The 20,542-nt window shown below is 40.1% G+C and overlaps 1 protein-coding gene across 4 annotated transcripts; it reads right to left on the bottom strand.

Moving 5' to 3' along the window:
- Positions 1-942: 942 nt before the first annotated feature.
- Positions 943-17,084, bottom strand: LOC121589528 (neuropeptide F receptor). 4 transcript variants are annotated; one of them, XM_041908509.1, is made up of 5 exons: positions 16,057-17,084; positions 7,648-8,240; positions 5,586-5,755; positions 4,736-5,494; positions 943-1,968 (listed from the first exon to the last, which is right to left on the bottom strand). In XM_041908509.1, exons 2-5 carry the CDS (start codon positions 7,904-7,906, stop codon positions 1,855-1,857), a joined length of 1,302 nt encoding a protein of 433 aa, XP_041764443.1. In that variant the 5' UTR covers positions 7,907-8,240; positions 16,057-17,084; the 3' UTR covers positions 943-1,854. The 4 variants fall into 4 exon arrangements, 2 of the variants coding, with proteins under 2 accessions (XP_041764443.1, XP_041764444.1); XR_006004321.1 differs by having other exon boundaries at positions 1,905-1,968; positions 4,572-5,494; XR_006004322.1 differs by having other exon boundaries at positions 1,905-1,968; positions 4,588-5,494.
- Between the last annotated feature and the right edge of the window lie 3,458 nt (positions 17,085-20,542).

Here is a 20,542-nt window from a genome sequence, read left to right as displayed (position 1 = left end):
AATGTTATTGCTCGTTATTTGAAAATAAAAGCGGTATTTTTTTAAGAATTTTGATTTGCTCGTCATGAGAAATAAAAGTTACTGGAGGTACTCAATATGTCAGTATTTACTGAATAACATTAAAACACTGCGCAAACAATCGAAACATGAATCGCTTGAAATAGCTGAAATAAAAATATCTATCTATCACATTCCATGCAACATTATTGTATGTTGATGAGCATTGAAATGGAAGGCTTTCTATTAAAAAATAAATACCACTCAATTGAGGGTAGAAAACAAAAGTACCATATTTGCATACGGCATTACACCTTTTCAATAGTGATTCATCGATAGTTTCCTTCGTCCAGATGGGCCGCAACAAAACCAAACGGTGGCACGGTACTCATTTTACAAATCAAACAAAAAACTCCCTCTATAACCTCCCGCAGCCTTCTATACAGGTCGATCACAGTGCACAATAAGTCCAAACGATTATTGTTGTCATCTTCCGCGCAACTGAACCACTTCCGACTCGGTCGAATTCGCACGTCTGCTGTATCGGTCATCAAATGTATGTAACCCTCACCTTGATGTAAATCTTCCTGTCGACAGCTATATGTCAACATTATCAATCAATAGCCGAAGACAGTGGTGGTGCTTGTTAGTATGGAAATAATTGAAGGGTAAACCGGCTGTAGCTTACTGTCAATTGCGCAATCAGTACTTCAGCAGCTGGCCAACGGTACAATAAAATCTTTCCATGGCTTGTTGCAACTGCACTTGCGATGAATACTTACCGCTTGACTGGTATGTTAAATACCTAGCTCTTCTTACCTGATGACAGTGCGATTTAAACCGCTCTTGCAAGATAATGTTATCATGAACATTTAACGCCGGAAAACTCACAGCTTGCACAGTAATTAGTACATTATTGATTCAAACCAAATAATAAACTCACAATGAAACCGTTACATATCTATATTTGAATCTTTCTTCAGTTGGCAACCGATGAACAGAGTGTAAAATACATGTTGGCTCTTGTACCTAAAAATACCTCAAACGATGCATTCATCATCCCGCCTACCATCCGTATTCATCCGCTAGATGAATGGAGAAACACGCACTACAGTTCCGTCTCTGACATATATTCACACTGTACAAAAACGGTTGACCAAACAACGTCACTCGTCGCTTGGCTAAGAAGCCTTAACGAACTGCAGCCCTATTTTGCTGAACAGGTGTTTCGCATTCACAACGCAATGACACTGGAGTGTGGAGTTGTCACTCGTATTTACTATCGATATCACGTTCGACTTACTATCGCTATATGTACAGGCATAGTCGCATCTCTCACGAAAGGTCTAATAGCACCGATGAGTACCGGGGAGGGATGTAAACCCGAACAGAAGTGCTCATGTGCGCAGGCCGAACGAAAGTATCTCCATCTAACTTAATAACATGATCTGCTGCACCAGGCCTGTTTGCGCCTTGCTGCAAGTGGAAGCTAAATTTACCCGCCCGGTAACGCTGCCATGGTATCAGCTTGAAGCGATGCGTTTCGCTGGGATCAATCTCAAAAAGGTGTGCCGCGACGTGTCGGCGTTCCGGAAGGAAGGTAAGGCTCGATTGATTAGCATCGAAACTCATCTTTAGGGCTCAAGTTGTACTCCAAGGAAACCATGGTTGGACAGATGCGGCCACGGCCCGTGTAAACTCAGCTCCACTTGCGCTAGGGTAGTTCAGCAGTCGGTATACCGTTGAATGGAGCGTTGATTGGCTGGCAATCCCGGCCAGCGAGCCAGGCACGAGGGTTGCATAATGTTAGGCGTTTCAGTTTTCGTTTCAGCGTTCATTAACGCTTGAGCAGCTTGCCTACTGCTTCTGATCCTGATATTCGTTCGTTCCGCATAGCTTCTGACGTTCCTCCTCGTTGTCTGTTAGTGCTTCCGTTTGATTGACCCAATGGTTCGGGGGATGCTGATGCGGCTAGGAGGAAAATAAAAAACGAAGTGAAATGTTTAGGTGAGAAGAATTCCATTCTGGTTGACTGAACGGGCGGTTGTTACACGAGCTATTGATGGTAAATTCAGGTGAAAGTAATTTGTCTATTTTAGTTACAGTAAACCTACTCAAACAACTCTCAATGCATATAAAAGTGGTGTAAGCGAAAAGTGATAATTAAAATACGTACGCTTGCCCAACACACTGCATCTGTATCATTAATCACATCCGTAGCGCTGTTAAGTGCAGTGTTTTTATTTTTATTTTTAGGTATCGTGTTAGCTCAACGAATTCAAACTGTGCCTTCAACAAATTCAAACCTAGAATATACTCAACGTTGTCGATTTAGTCAGAATAAATACCAAACTAAAGGAAACTCTTGCATAACATGAATAGTTTCCGCTTTCAATGCAATTTACAATCAACTTGAAACGTAAAGCACATTGCACCATGGCGACACGAAATGCAGCACAACCGCAAACAATGTACCCCAGCTGCACAACTACACTTGTCACCTATTCTTTGTCAATCTACAATTTACGACACAGCTGTTCTCTAAGCGTCTTAGGATGTAGCAGCACCATATATTTGCCAAAAATGAGCATTGGAGTGGAAACGTTCATATTTCTTCCCAAAGAATGACATGCATTTTCGCTGAAACTTTGCATAATGGTGCTGTGGTGCAAATTTGCATAATGGAATATGAACATGTGGTACGGAGAAATAATTCATCTTTCGTCATGCAGAGCCGGAATAAAATCAGTACCATGCCATTAGGAATCACATCAAATTCGCTTATTGAGTGGGTGGGGTTTTGTCAGTATTTAAGCACGGCTAGAAATTCTCGATGCAAACCATTTAACAATAATACACAAATGTATTCATTTACGCTTTTATTGGTTGAATAAACGAAAGGGGCTAGATGACATAACTTTCCCTGCATCTGAAAAAAATATAGTTTGCCTGAGAAGAGTAAGAACCAATTTCAAAAGTTTTAAAATGCAGCGTAAACACAATCATCATTTGTGTCTGAAAATTAAAGCCCAGTTAGTTGAGATTTTTACCATACGCTTGTGAAACATCAGTTTTCAAAACATAATAAAGACTCTCATTTGATGATGTATACAAAGGATTATGATTCCTTGTTGGACTAACCTGCCTGGATGTATGTTAACAGTAAAGCCAAAGTCAATGCAACTTTCCAAACATAACTAATCAGTTTGTAACGCTAATCAGTTTGCACGCTTTACTCGATATACGTGATTTCGTTATTCGCTCTATTTGAAATTTGATTGTTCTTTGATGTGCTGATTTTACACATCAATAGTCAAATGTAAAATAATGCTCTTTTGTTAAAATAAAAAAAAAAACTTACCAAAAGCTCAGTTTAAATAACTTATTTGGTGGCTTAAATCTACCACTTCAAGCAAAATTACACAACATTTTGGTATAATTTCACTGATAACCTAGAAATTCGAAATATGCGAATATTCGAGATACGCGATTGCATCCAGTCCGCATTAATAGCGTGCATCTGTATACCATTAACTCTCTCTTGTTGACCTGGTCACGATAGAACACATTAGTGTGACATAACCTGGTCTAAACTTATTCTCCAGGATGCTCGGTTCCTGGCTGCAGCCTCCCATCCATCTCCGACAGGTCTCGCTTCACCTGTTAGCCATCGAGTTCACTGTGCTCTCCTGCGCCTTATGCCTAACTGAGGATTGCTGTCGAACACCTTCTTGGTGGGACATGAGTCCGGCATCCTCATGGCTGGAGCATGCATCGTCTCCTGAATGCCTTCGCCACCGTCAGGGTGCTAGGATCGCTGTATAGGATACAGCAAGCTCGTGGCTCATCCTTCGTCTCCAAACTCCATGCTCGAACACACCGCCAAAGATGATCCGGGCAATGCGTCGCTCAAACACGCACAGAGCGCTTGCATCCTCCTCCCGGATGGTCCAGGACTCGTATCCGTAGAGTACCACCGGGCGAATCAATGTGCGATATATCTCACAGCAGAAAATGCACAGCTTTGATATCAAAACACGGTCAAATGTCAAGCAAAACTGCCATCCCAATAACATTCGTGCATAGTCAAGCAATGATCGCAGCTTCACCAGTAACCGAAAAGTATTATATTGCATACAAAATGAAAGAACAGTTATTTGAACTATTTTGTACACGATTTGACAAATAACTCGAGCAAAATTGCATGTGCATGTTGCTGTAATTGAATGCCTTATATTTACGATATACTCAGCTATTTCGGCTTAATAAGGATTAAGAAACTAGTTTCTACCGCGTAGCTGAACGCGCAAATCCTTCATTAGGGTATGCCGGAAACGAAACCATTCACAATCGGCTTGACGAAAGTTGATAAGTCGATACGATCGATACGATTAAATGGAAAAGCTTTAATTTAAGAGTCTTTTTCAATAATCTATTAGAGCAACACGTCACTACACATGATAAAGAATCCGCAAACATTTACGAGTCAACTATTTTGCAACACCGAAAGCAGCAAACATATGAGCGTAAGAGCAAAAGATAGGAAAGCGGAAAGGAAAAGGTAGAATATTCACAGTGGAATAGGCAAACCTCCACGGTACCTCGGACCACGAAAGTCCTGCGGCGTTCAGTATCGGGAGTCGGGACATCAGGTCATCAGCTCGGTCAGCTCAGTATGGTCACCGTTCTCGGTAATGCCCGAGTCGTGCAGCAGTGCTGCCGCATGACGGTCGCGCACCTGCGTTAGTTCTGGCAGCGTCCGGTCGACAGGTCCACCGTCGGTCGCAGTTCGAGCAGCTCGCGTTCGTCCAACCGTGGCAGCTCCTCCATTCGCTCGGCTTCCGTTCGAGTGGCCGCCCGATCCGTGGCCCGGGCCGCCCGCCGACGTCCGGCAGAGCAGTTCGTTGAACTCTTTCCGAAAATTGTCATTCAACCAGCCGTACAGCAGTGGATTGGAGCAGGCCGAGCTCATGCCAGCCATGTGACAGATTGCGTACGCCACCATAATGTCCTGCGTGATCGAGTGCACGTACAGGTCAGCGAACAGATTGAACAGATTGAGTGGTAGCCAGGAAACGCCAAAGATTAGCGCAATGCTGATCAGCAGATAGTTGGTGCGTTGCATCCGCCGGCCACGTTCCCGCTCCCGCACGGGTTTCGCTTCCCCGGGCTTCCCGCTGGCCGTGCCCACCACTAGCCGGTGCTTTAGCTTCAGATAAATGCGCAGGTATGCCATCGACACGATCAGAATGGGTAGCACGTACTGTACGCAGAGAGTGAACGCCGAATAGTACACACGGCCGTACGCAATCGGCCAATCCTCGATGCAGTACGACACGTACTCGATCCCGAGGCTGGGCAGATTGACGTCGTAGTGGATTAGTTGCCGGATGATAAACATCGGCGAAGCTAGCACTATGGAGATGATCCAGATTCCGGTCAGGATAGCGATGGCACCCATCAGCTGTAGACTGTCGCGAGTCGGATAAACTATAACCTGTAAAAGGAAATGAAAGGGAAAAGGAATGTGCCACCAAGACCGGCAACCAGTTGACAAATACAGTGTCTCATGTTGCGGGCTTACTCACTTGATACCTATCTAATGCGATCGCAGTGATGGATATGGTTGACACGAATATGCTGGTAGCTTGTAGTGTGCCGATCGATTTGCATAAAAATGGTAACCGACCCATCGGCCAGTATTTGGTGAGAATTTCCACCAGCGTCAGTGGCATCGTCACTAGGCACAGTAGTAGATCTGTAGATACGGACATAATTATATTATCAGAATGCTGCAATGATTTAATTATAGCCCATAATTGCAGTTGATGAATAAGGTGCTTCGAAAACGTTTTAATCGTTGACCTTTTATTATAGTTATGTACCTTTTCATCTGCCTTATTAATTAAAATAATTGGATTTATTGTATATTTTTTTGCCTCGACATCATGCACACAAAAAATTCAGTGCAGAAGTAAAAACTATTCGTCCAGTCACGCTTTTAACAAACGAATACTATCACCACAACAAAAAGCTTATTTGTGTGATGCATTCGAATATAAATAATAGGATACCAGTGCAAAATCAATGTTAAAATCTCTTATTTAATTGAATATAATGTGTCGATTATTGTCATCAGTGATGTGCATACAAGATAAATAAAACAACAAACCTTAAACTAGCCTTTAATTCAAAGAGTATTAGCAATATTTGACATTTACATAGTTTCCATTTTAAAACTGTTTTTATTTTAAAAATTACTATGGAAGATTCCATTTACCAATTATTCCTAAAATTGTAAGTTCTTATAGTAAGAGACTTTTTATTCTCTTTACTTGAACATACTTGAACTCAAATAAAAAAACATAAACTTCATTTATTTTAGTTGTCGTTACAATCATTGTCGGTCAAGGCCTTTACTTACACCTACTGGGCTTGGCTTTCAGTGACTTATTAATTACCCATAGCAGGATATGCGTGTCTGACGTATGGGGACACGGTACATTCAGGCCTTCAACCCATGACGGGTATTTGTTAAATGGTGCCAGTTGACGATCACCAGACAGAAAAAAAAAATATTCATAATTCTTTTAACAAAAACTGACCACACACAAAATATTTTAAATTTGTTGCGAACAGCCAAGCAACGCTTTTTATATTGATTCTACCAATATTCTAATACTAAGGCTGCTTGGCATAACAAAGCTCAAGGAGATTAATGGCTTACTTAAACTTGCAAGTTGCTATAAATTTTTTTCACATTCAACCTTATCATACACATGCATCGCAAGAAGACTCCGGTTGTGCTGATTACTATAATCATCTCTTTATATATAAGAAAAATACTGATTCGAGTAAGTGAGTAGATCATAACAAAACAGGGATAATATTGAATCATATGGTGTTACCAAAAATACAAGGAACCTTAATATTTTTCAAATCAAGGTCTTTTTCAAAAAATGAGAAATAATATGATCAGGACATTTCAGTATAGCAAATTGAAAAAATGTATCAAAAATGTCGATCTGCATTATTTCTTGGCGTTTTGGATAACCAACCAGGCACAACTAATTCCAGTATTTACTACATTAAGCTAGTTAATCAGTTATATTCAGCTATTATTCAGTGATTGCATAGCTTGTACTATTTAGTCATGAGTAATTAGTGACCTGAAGTATATTGTTCAAAAATTTGTCAACATTTGAATTGTACAAACCTCTTAAGCAATAAAAGGTTATTTCGCTTAAAGCACGTCATTCTATGTAGTTCAAAATTTATATTCTTTCCTTTCCATCCTTTCGAACCTTTTTTCTTAGCCAATTCATCGATTTGCAATAAAGTAGCTTATCGTCAGAAACCAAAATCTAGCTCCCATTTCCCGTAACCACCATTGCTACAAAATAGCATTGTAAATAACCCGATAAGAAACTTTCTCCTAGCAGCTAGCAACCAACGCAACATTCGGGATTCATTTGCATATTTACGAATGGAAATGTAGGCAATTTTCTACGAATGTGTGTGCTTTGAAATGACATTTCAAGATTTTGGCAACCTCCCTGCCGAATAAAGGACCAAACAAAACGAAATCCTTCAGAACCATCTAAACGGAATGTATTTTCTGAAATCACACTGAAATCATGGCAAACCTACCGGAAACGGCCAAATTCACGATGAACATGTTGCGAGCGGTTCGCATCTGTGGCTTGCGGGCGACGGCCAACACCACCAGACTGTTCCCTGTAGCGCCGAACACGATCAGCGTACCGTACATGATGATCAGGATATGGTACCAGGGATCGGCCACCTTCCGATTGTTGCTGTACTGCTCGATAAGCCCCTGGCGTATGTTGGAGCTTAGCGTTGTCATATTGTCGAGCGTGAGATTGAAGCGGGTCAGTACGGATTCCATGGTGGATGACGGTTGTGCCTTTTTTCTTGTGCGTTGCCTTGTCGCTTCTGCTGCTTGCTTGGTTTTGTCGAGGAATGGTTTGGACTCTTTTTTTAGATTTTCGTTGGGTATGATTTATTGCAATGTTTTTGGTTTTTGTTTCTACGTTTTGGCTCGGTCGCACTTTATTCGTGCTTCAAGCTGCCAGTCAACCAGGTGCGTCGTAGATAATCCCGACCGAAAAGAAGGATAATACGTATTATCATATCAATGGTTGGAAATTGGAATAGCTTTCATGCGTCCTGCTGGGGAACCGTTGGCCGAAAGCGATTGGTCTCACACACAGGGCATCGTTCTGGAAAACAGGGAAGACAAAAATGTTTCGCATGAATGGCAATTAAATGTTATTTGTACGTGGAGTACGTGGAAAAATATGGTGCCAGCAAAATGGCATTACTTCTAGGCATTTAAAATTTGAAGAATGCCATAATTGGCTTCATTGTTGTGCACTAAGCGATCATTTCTAGCGTTCGCATTCCATTTCTGAACATGATTATATTTTTTACGAATTGATTTGGTGGTATGCGCATCGAATATTCGCTAGTGCCCTTCATGCATTAGAATGTAAATTTAAAAACACATTTTTAGTCCACTACACTTTAATGAAAATAAATTACCTTAAAAATGTGAGGTTTATTGCTAATTTCATTCAAACTTAAATTAAGATGGTAGAAATGAGTAAAGAAACAACCCTCACGTTTTAAACCAATTTAATACGTTTGTTGTATATCATGTTTTCACCTACTTTAATTTGATTTCTTGTAAACAATAAACTTTGAATAATACACATTACCACATTACCAAATTTAAACTCCATAATGCACAGACATACAATATGCTTGACGAGGCTTGATTTTTGACGAATAAAAACCTATACAGCATGGAGCATGTAAGCAATTTCTCTATCACTAGTCCTACCATTATCGATAACTAAGCAAAGTTCATACCAGCTTTCAGAAAACCTTCGACAACAACCACGTTCTATAGAAGGCAGTCGACCGTTAACCCGGTGATCCGCCCTGTGCTACTTTGCAGAAACTTTAATATTTAATCCATCGTAATGCACTTCTACACCTTCATTGGTAGAATTTTATAGCACTACCAGCATTGGCCCACCCGTTAGATCCACACACAAGTGCTTGTGTGTTGCCAGGTGCCAAGACGTGCTCGTTTATCGCATGGTGCCGCAAATAAATAGCATCATTACTCATATCGACACGGTATTACTTCAACCTATGCTGAAAGATGGAATCGTATTAGTGATTTATCCGTGTACGTGTTCGGCCAATAATACTAATCCCGCGTATCTATATCCTCGCAGTCGTGCAGCACAGGCTAGCAGAAATTGCTGCATCACGTACAGGTAATGCCATTTTTATCATCTTTGGTTCTTGCATCCATTTGAATAAAATTCCATTTTACTGGTCATTGTACCAGAAGCAGACAAAATATACAGTAGAAGGAACGTTTCTTTCATTGTAAATTATACGCTGAAGCTATGCATTTTATAAAGCATATGCATTTACATAAATTCAGATTATCTCATAAAAACCCGTAAAACATTGCCTACTGTTATAATATATCTGTATAGTTAGTAATTGTCCAAGCAAAACTTTAACCCTTTGCCCTCGGCCTAGGCCTAGACCTTGACCGACAACAGTCATTGTGCCAAAGAAGTAGAATTGTGCATAGAGAAACGAAATTCAAACTTGTTTGATTTATTTTCCACATCACCTCTTTTTGGTATGTATCAAGCTCAAACTAGCTGGTTAAACCTTAAATGAGTATTTCTCTCAGGCATGCTATACTTAATGTCAAATGGAGATTTTAATAATATTCTATAGTAATAACCTTTTGGATTCCTTTCCATCATTGATTTAAAAATTAAAGTTTTATAGCACTGCATATCTTATTGTTTTGAAAGTTTTGTAAAGGTAAATAAGTTTATTTTGTTTAATTAAAGTTTATTAAGTCTGCTTTTATCTCCAACAATTCGTTGTTGTCACAAGTTCATGTTTATACAATAAATTTTAAATTGTAATCCTAAGGCAAGTCACAACGGTAAGGTTAAAAGAAAACATGCTAATTGCTTTTTAAATTAATCGTAGCATTACCCCAGGCATTAAAAAGCTATTTTTCCTACTCTTATCACATTTAAAATTTATTGTTTAGGACATCGTAATTGTTTAGGAAATGCACACTTAAATTGCAAATACCAATGTCTAAATATAACAATTAACTACTAATGGTAAACAGTAATTAGGAGCAGTCTCGTCCATTGTTTTGTTGGAATGTAATTAAAATGACTTTATCAACTCTCTTTGGTGCACATTAATTGTACCTTCTCAATACATGTTTATCTTTCAAATCACTATTACTTCGTAATGCTAATGCGTCGTTACTTTCTGAGCAAACTCTCATCTTGCTATTGTGTGTAAACAGTGCAGTAAACCTCCTTGCACCAACTGTGCAAATACTCATGCCATGCTTTCTCCACCATCAATCTAAACACATTCCCAGCAAATCTGATTTTCTGATTGCAGCTTCTTGTTGAAAGGAAGTACTAACTACACCGGCTATTGCTATTACAGCTCACCAGTTCGCCAGTTGGATCGTTCACTGTTCCTTTCTTCTCGCATTCGCTCGTAAAAGAAGACAAAACGGTTATGTACTGTGTAGTGATTTCGCTGAGATAATCAGTATTCGAGCGGCAATTTACGAGCCGTTCGATTAGAAATCGATTATCCCGGCACGGGGAGCTACGATGATGTGGTGAATGCTGCTCATCCACTGCCTTTCCCGTCTATCGATCTGAGAGCACTAGCATATACCGGAAGTCCGTACTCCTGGCACGCGCTAATGGGACAAAGGAGAAAGACGCAACCACATAAAACCGACTGCCAGATTGAGTGGAATCCTGCGATAAGGTGTGGGTACAATTTTTATGGACCTTTCAACATGGTCGTCGCGTTTTATATTCGCTCCGATCCTACTAAACGATGCGTACCATCGATGGCCCGTTCTCAAGCGCACATTGCGTTCGTGGTTAGCTAAAAAAGAGTCCTAGACCGAGAAAGAGCAAAAAGGTTCACCGTTGCTTTATGTTGTCCTTCCATCCTTCGTCACAAGAACACTAGTGCGTTCGTTTTTAACGTACGTCTGTTCCGATAGGATCCGGTGTGCGTGAGATCTTTTTATTAAAATGTTCTTTTTTCGTCTGGATATGTAAAAAAAACACCATGGTATATGCTGTCACAAACATGAATGGTTTTATTTTTTGTTGCAAGAGTACATTGTGCTTGAGAACTTTTGTCTATTTTTCAACGAAAATTAAAACGTCAACAACCAGATTGCAGATAAGCAGAATGACAGAATCCCTCAGTAAACGAGACATTTCATTGGTGATGCTTTGAAATAATGTAGTCACACGTTGGATCACACAGACATTGAATCAACAACATGGGATTTTGATTGAATTGGAGCTAACATGAAACGTTAAGCCTGCTAATGTATTTAAGTCTTAATCGCAAGTATAAATTATTTAATCACGCTTGGCTACAAATACAGCAAGTACTACTCAAAATAGTAATGCGAAAATGGGGTTTCGCCTAAGCGTAACGTAAAATGCTTGCGCAACGAAATAGAATAATATACTTTAAATTAGCAATAAAGCGTTTTCCATTCAACCAAAGATGTATCGTCGTATAGCACATTGTTGATATTTACGTAGATTTTATGACCTTGTGCAGAAATGTTGTAGGCAGGTTATTCCTAGAATATTAACATTAATGTGCTCCACAGTTACGACATATATTCTTTTTTCCTAATATTTCAACATGCTTCAATAATAAATGAAAATTGAATGTTTAGCAGCAACAAATGTGTGTAGGAAATGTTTGATTCACTATTTTTCTTGCTGTTTTGAAACTTATTCAAATCAAATAAACTTTTTTGTAAAATTGCATCAACCCAAAATTGAAGATATTTTCTTAATCTATTAAAAAGCACTAAATTCCTTTCTTAAAACAGCGAGAGAAGAGATTTGCCCAGTAGATAAAAAAATGAATTTGTTTTTTACCTTTAAATTTGTTTAATAGCATACATATCAAACGTTAATTGAGATAAACCAACTGTAACATAAAAAAAACTAAATATCCAAGATTTTGTTACTGCTTTGTTCTTGCTGAACAATCAAACGGTAAACCACGTTTGTTTTAGAGGTTTGTTTTTTTGTACATAAAACTTCCTCCCGGCTAATATTGCTCGAAACCGTCTACCTCAAAAACGGTAGCTCTTTGAACCCGTCCAACAATGACGAACAATTTAGTATCACAAATATTTCGACTCCATGAAACTCGCCCACACTTTGTGTGGCAAAAGTTCTCTGAACGTTTGCAATAAAACGGTTAAACCATTGACAGTCAGCGCTTCTTTCTGTAATGTTTCGCATCGGTCGCCATGCCACGAATCGACCAAACCTGACCGACGAGCTGACTTTTACAGCTTACAAAATTACACAAATTTCGTTCCTGCCATAAAGCCTGTATGAAAATCGACCGGGCCGTAAATAAAACTGTACCGAAACTCTTCCCGCCCTTGGCTCCATGTTTGATATTGGGAAAGGCTTATCGGTGCGCCGTGCTGGAAAACATGCTACCATATTAAGCCGTAAATTTAAACATCGACCATGAAGAGCGGAAAAAACGATACACGATAGAAAAAGAGACAAAACCGTACGCCCCACGTTCCCGTTCCGAATCTGGAAAGTTTGTTGAATAACCGCACGCCATAACAATTCAATCAGCTGCCGGTATATAAATTTTACCATCCGATCTCGACGCGTGCCTTCGCCGAGTGCATTCGGATTTTGTTTTGCCGCTATTCCGGAGACCACCACCGATACATGTTGAGCTACTCCTGATGGACCACACACATTTGCCCGTAGGCGAATGATGGTGCGGAGAAGGCGGACCATCGAACAGTAAACTGTCATTGGCAGCCTGGTTATCGAACAAGCCATTTTTAACGATTATGCTCTGTCGGAGACGATTATGGCTTATATTTCCTCACTGCGGTAGGGACGGTTTAAACTATTCTTGTTTGGTTCATCGTTTTGACGTGCGTTTTTTTTTCTGGCTGTACCGTTTTATGTGAATTTTCAATAGCCAGTATGTTATAGTTTGTGCGAAAAGCGAAAGATATGGAAAAGGGCTAAAAAAGAGCTTGCAGATTGCCCATAAATTTCCAACCATGTTTGACTGACTTCTTGGAAATGGTACGATGTGGTTTGATCCTTGCATAAAGCAATAGAGATATGAAGCTTTAAATATGCTTTAAATTCCAACCACAAAGCAGATCCTTGGGTTGGTACTCGCATTTTAAAAAAGAAAACTATGAAAATCCTTTTTGTTCACAAGACCACATTGTTCATTTTGATAGTAGAAGACATTAAACATTGGTCGTTTATTTTACTGCTCAAATTTACAATATTGCGCCAAACCAGTGCGTGGACCTTTGTAAAATCCATTTATGACTCGAAACTTAGGATACTTGGTATTCAAAAATAACTTTTTTATACTCATGAGCAGATTGCATGGTTTTCATTTTCCAAAAAAGGTGCCACAGATGTTATGTTTATTTTTTTTTATCTTTGAATATTTTCCGAAATGTGGCTTGGAAATATTAACGACGTAGCTAGGAACGTAACAAACGCAAAAACTGCTTATTGTTATCTAGCTCACCGTGCCTGTGCTTGTATTGGTGCAACATATTCTACTATCGAGCGCATTAAAACCACAATAGCACATAACTTTGCTCGTGTCATTAAATTTTGCCGACATTGAGGGCTTTTGCTGTAACATGATGTTGGTACAAGCTTTCTATTTCCCATGGCTAAAATACCTTTTCGTAACAATTATAAATTATTCATCAGCTATGATGCGGTATATATTTAATGTGCCTCTACATGTCTTCCAACATGGAATCGATCATATCTACAAAATTGACAAAAAATTCAATTTACCTACATTTTACGCTACATGCTGCATCATTCTCAAACATGATCGGCAAAATGTAAGCAGTGCTAGTGCTGTATTGCTTACGTCACCATTGCTTACAACCGATCATGCTGAGCTACCCTTCCCAGATGATCCTGGTGTGCTTTTTGCATGTCGAGATGACAGTGTACGGAAGTTCACTAGTTTCCGAAGACAAAACATCTCCAACTTTTATCTTCGCTTCCTTGCTCGCCTGCACTTCCGTTCGATCCATCCCGCACGAATGGAGCTCTGGGACGCAAATCGCTTAATTAAATTTTCCTCCATTACCAACTTTACAAAATCTTCCCACCTCTCGCCAACCTACTCAGCGCTGGTCCGATCCCCGTACGATACATCAGCATTACCGAGTTTCATCATCAATCTGCATTTAACAAATTATATCACACCCCAAACCACCTCACTAGCCCCAGCATATACAGAGTACTTCAAGGCGCTCAAACGCTCTCGTAAATACAATCAGACAAGCGACACCCGTAATATTGTCGGATAAGAATGGAAAAAAGCTTCCCGCTGGATCGCCACCTTCCCATCTTTTCCAAACAATGCTCGGGAATCCGGCCGAGTGTCGCCGGGGTCACGGAGCAAATGCTGCGGTGACAAAAAGCAATCTCGCCTCGGTTTCGACAAGGAAATTTATGGCTTTCGTAACTTTCCTCGTCCCGAGCCGGTAGCCGAGGAGTGCCAGAAGACACAGGGAGGATGATTCCAGCGGATGCCACCGGTTTGGTCCCATGTGTCTGTAGCGAACCGTGCCTGATCAAACTGTTGATATCGAAGGCACAGGACAAGCGGATAGCGGAATGAGATTAAAAAAAAAACAGCATCTTGAGAAAGTTGTGTTGAGGATGGCTGGAATATATTCAAAATACTAATTTTAAGCAAGTCGCGCAAACATTCTCAACGGCACAGCGAAAAATGCGTATTATGCGAAACGCATTCGTTTTCCGACGCAGGCATAGAAGAAATCTGTTAATACTTTAAATTGAAAGGCTCGTAAATATTTCACGCAAAATTTCACAGGCGAGCGTGGTTCTCGGGTGTGGTTTACGATTTCACGCAATATAAATGGTGTAATGACTGTTGTTAAGGTTTTGATTACATTTATTCCTCTTTTGAAACCAGTCTCGCTATCATCAACCGAAGCTAAGTTGCCTGCATTAATTTATGTATAAATTTATTTGAAAAAAATAATAATAATAACTAAACAGTCAGCGACTTCCCTTTTTTTTTTGTTTAATTGGAAGAGAAATAGCCATCTTGTTCAATTAACAAAAGCATCTGGTTACAGCATCGCTTGTATCACCAAAAACGGCGATCTAATCGGCTCAAATGAAAAAAAAAGCGAAAGCGCACAAAAATATAAATTATTGCAGCTCAACAAAATCCATCATCCGAAGTCATTAAACAGAATGGCAAACTATTTATTGCGAAAAATCCCAACCACTAATTAGCTTCGTCTTTATGGCTTCCATCGTGAACCGACGAAATTGGCACGATTCCCTACAAACCATAAAAAGCCACTCACTTTCCCGTTTGTAAAAGCCAACCAAAAAAACCCCCCTGCTTGTGGTAATAAATGTGAATTTCCAGCTCCACTGGCGGCCTCCCGGTTGGAAAGTGGCCCGAAGGCTTAGGATGCTTTTTTGACAATAACCAGAAAACAACAAACATCCCATAAAGAGGCCGACAAACTGTCAACTCACGTTCCCAGGGAAGCGTGTCGGATTTTGGTCCCCTGCTAGGAACCAAACTTTTTCCTTGCTGCCTTTGAACCCGGTCGCTTTCCTTCCCGGGCGCTGTGTTTGTGATTTTCCCTCCCCAGCGCGTCCAGATATTTCAGTCCTTCGTTTCACACCACGCATCATTTAGCATGTTTTTCTCTGCCATTGGGTAACAAATGCCGACTCATTCATAAACACACACACACACACACAAGCACACGAGCAACCATACACTTTTGATCGTGGTTTTGTTCATTAATAATACCGATATTATTGCGTTTGCTGTATGCACACAAGAAACACGAAAGAAGTGTCAAAAGTTTCCCCTTACCAGCGAGCAGTTCCAGTCGCACATCAGGGCATGCCTCCGTTGGATGGTACTGAACCGTGTCGTGCAGTACATGGTGCGGGCCGGAATTGTCGTATCATTGCAAGCATGAACGCGTTGTGTTCTGGTGTTCACTGCACAAAATATAAATTTCACCAGCAAATTGTTACGCGTTTGTTTTTCTGCCCTCGGTTTGATATTGCTTTTACATCTCGTGGTTAGCTGATGGTTACACTGAGCCCCTGTTTTGGTGGACACATGTGGTCACACGCTGTGGTAGAATTTTCGGCATTTGTCCTCCTTTGCAGGCCAAAGAAAACAAAAACACTTTACTAGTCGTGAAACGCTCAGGCGCCGTTGGATGCGAAGTGGTCGGTGGATGATAAAACTTTTCAAATTATAGCACCACAAGGGAACGGTTCGGTATGCTCTACCGCATACCATATGACGGTTCTACCCGCTGTATAGGCAGTACGGAGTAGGAGAAGAAAATTAATAACACACATTTTCGCACGCTACATGTTAGGTGAGCATGATTTTTATACGCACTTAATGAGCGCTTATTGTGTCTTCACTTTTATAACTTTTTTAACATTAAGTGTGATCGACTTGTAGCAAACCCCAAAGCTTCATTCTGCACACTTTTACACTAAACAACTAAACCCACACGTGCACGTATCGAATTCACCTTAGGTGCCTTTATTGTGGGCATTTTCACTCGCTAACATTAATCACTTTGACGGATAGCATTGAAACGTTGCTGGTCAAGTGGTGCTTGAATCGAATCATCAGAACAACCTTCACATAACACACACAAAACACAGAAAAACCACAATATTCCACCGGTTTGCAGAGGCTTTTCATAAATCGCTCCCAGCATGCATCGATGGAGAAGCCTGGTCCTTCACTCCTTCAAACTGGCTGCGTCCGTTTTCCGTTTGTCACTGTATCTTGGAATCGAACCAACAAACTCACACACCCCCGGGTATCACTTATTTGCGCTAAAACACATCCGTACTGAGCCGCGGACAATTCACAACTGAACCGTCGGTAGGAGTGCAGTACACACTGTCGACTCGCATTCCTCCCGGCTAGCACCAGCTATCAAAACACGCATGGTCCGACCCGAACGTACCCGAACACATGGTCTATTTTGTGCTGCGCTTTCGCAATGCGCAGACGGTCGCATCAGAAATCGATTGCACCACAAACCTACACCCACACTACGACAGAGTGATTCAATATCCTGCACCTCAAGGCACCATATGGGCAGCTGTGTGCCGGTGACGACGATGTGTGTGAACTGATTTAGGATCTAGCTGATTGATGCTCTCGGTTCGAGTGCGATCGCTACCGCTGAAACGATGCTGTGGTGCAGCGAGTCAAATGGAAACGGCATGGAGCTGCTACCCACCGAACCGAGCCGCTGACGGGTTGACAAGACAACACAAACTCGGATAGCAGCTGGATGAGTAAGATACATTGGGTGAGCACATACGCTTATTGCTTTTCCAAAGGGTGGCACCGAGCCACGGCACCGGTCCTAAGGCTGTTCGTTAATCACGACCTTGTACATTCGGTGTCCCAAGAGTTTGTGTTTTCCGTGACTGTTTGCCCCACCGCTCTCTTTTGTCACTGCCACCAGATGAGCTTTAAGAAATACGACCCCTCGTTAAAGGGGGCAAATGGTTTGTGATTTCGCGGAACCGAGAGCAAAGTCTCCACGGATTAATGTTATGCGTAAAAGGCGTTGTGGAAGTTGGGTTGAAGACGTACTAACAGGAGTGATTTCTTTTTTTTGCATTGCATTAAGAAACATTATATCTTATGCTGACATGAAAAGAAAAATGAGGTAATAATTGTGTTATAATTTCAAACGGAATAGATTAAACGAAGTGATTATATTAAAAAAAAACATCCACGAGAATTATTATATTTTAATTTATTTAACACAGTATTATGCTTCCATGCAGTGCCGTTATTTATATGGCAAAGCTTTCCAGAAATATCTAATCATTTTATCTAAGATGTTGCAACAAGTAATGCGTATTAAAGCAATATTATCATACATTGCAGATTAACTTGTACTAAGAAGCATACAGGATAAAAGATGAGAAACAAACTTAAACCGATGTAAGTTGCAACAGAAAGCAAGAAACTGCTTTCGTTTAATTTACGCATTACAGGTAGAGACGTATTCTTCCTAACCTCCATTAAACTCACTGGCATAAACACGCCTCTATTGCCACTTGTCGGTACAGTATGCGCGTAAGTAAAACACCCTGCATAAATATAGGCCTCTTGCGTACTGCAAGATTAGCATCAATCAGCAGTTGTAGCAGACTAGACAAACACTACAAAAACCTTCAGGCGCTCTGGGTTCTTGTGCGTTCTACCAAGATGGTATTTGTGCGCATCTGGTTCGTATCATGGCCTAAAATAATACCACTTCCTCCATGCACATAATACACGCCGGCGGTTATGCGGCAATGTTCGGTTAAGTTGAACAGCGAGTTGTGCATGTTTTCGGAAATGATGACAACCCAACCTATCAATCTGTAGGGCACAAGACATTTTCGAATGAACACAAGATACCGAAAAGATAAAGTTGTCCTTTGTGTGTTGCCTTGGAACCAAAATGAGCAAAACGTTGAACAGGGCTTGCAGAATGGATGAGCTGATGAGGGTTTTTATTTTATTTTGATTCGGTTTATGTTGCGCTGAAATGGAACATGTCAGAAAATGAGGTAAACACTTGAATTACTATAGAAAAGAAAACAACGCAAACAAGCGTGACAGTAAATAGTCGTTGTCGTAGATGCTCCAACGAGCCCTTTACATAAATGTTGCGTACATGTGCCCATTTTGATGGTAAATGAAATATTGTGGATGGCTGATTGTCCTAGCCTGTTCCTTCCAGTAAATCCCATTCCGTTGGAATGATGATGTAGTACGAATGTCATGTGACGTTAAGAACAGAATATTGACGAACAACCCATTGCTAGACAGTAAACCTTTTGACCCAAACTGGTTTGTTCGCAATTTGACCAATCATTTGACAAGGGTTAGCTAAATTCAACCCTAGAAGCACAGTCCTTTACAAACGAACCTTACGTCAATCTCAGTTAGAATAATAAGTACACTATCCTCTCACGTAGATTAGCGGAAGCACCAGAAAAGGTTGTTTTTAGGTTTTTGTTGGCTAATAATTGTAATAGTAATGCTTTTTTTAATCATTCAAAATTACTATGTTTTATTAATTTCCCTCAAAACATGGAAGTTCTTTGTTCCATGATCAAGTGTTGCACAGAAAATCCTTGACATATTGCACAACTAAAAATGACATTCGAAAAAGAACCGTTGAATGACTAAAAAATAACATAAAATATTTTCTAGTTAATTAAGAATTAATAATCAAACTCAAATTGAAGGTTCTTTGAGCATTTCATCGCTGACTGCATTGTCAGTTGAAAAGGAATCAAGTTAAAAAAGGAAAACATATGTATATAATATATCTTAAATTAATTTAATTCATTTACTCAATTCTTTAGCCTACACCTGCAGACTTTAAGTATTCTGTAATTTAATTCAAAACATAGTGGACTATTTTGTGGTTATATTTTGGTTGATATTTTGCTTTAAGCCATTCATCATGATAGTTTTTAAATAAACTACAGTTTTGAAAGGATATACTTTTTTGTTAAATAAATTTGTTTATAGACTTTCATCAATTCTTCTTCTTCTACTTTGGCACAACAACCGCTGTCGGTCAAGGCCTGCCTGTACCCAGTAGTGAAGTGAGCTTGGCATTCAGTGACTTATTGTTACCATGGCAGGATAGTCAGTCCTACGTATGGGGGCACGGTCTATTCGGGACGGGCATGTTGTTACGTCGTTCGAGTTGACGACTGTACCACCAGACCGGCCCCTCGTGGTGCATTAGTCAACTTAAAAACATGCCTGTCATCGGTTTAAGCCCCGAATATACCTTGTCGCCATACATAAGACTGACTATGCTGCTATCGGTAATCAATAAGTCACTGACGGACAACGGTTGTTGTGCCAAAGACGAAACGTAAATAGATGTGAATTTAGTAACAAATAATAACAATAATAATAATGAATTGTTATTTTATTTTATTTTATTTAGATTCACATTATTACGCCTTCAACCGTATTTTCATTACATCGTATATAGATAGATTTCGTTCTAAGGGATTTTGCTTCCTGTATATTTAGCTTTATTCCGGTACTACTTGGTTGAACGTGTATAACTATAAGAAAAAAAGGCTTTAAACAATTCGAAATTAGATAAAGATACATCAAGATAAAAGCTTCTTTTAATTAATTAGAGGAGGGTAGTTAAGGACGGACACATTAAGGAAAATGGTAAAAATCTAGAGGTATATCAATTCAATGACCATGAAAATGTGCATAACTTATCTTACACTCATGTTTTATCAGAAAATGTGTTGAAACTTTTCAGTTT

This window comes from Anopheles merus, chromosome 2R (genome assembly GCF_017562075.2).
Source record: "Anopheles merus strain MAF chromosome 2R, AmerM5.1, whole genome shotgun sequence".
NCBI classification, from domain to species: domain Eukaryota; kingdom Metazoa; phylum Arthropoda; class Insecta; order Diptera; family Culicidae; genus Anopheles; species Anopheles merus.
Note: the sequence above shows the minus strand (reverse complement) of the source record. Positions and strands in the feature narration are given on the sequence as shown.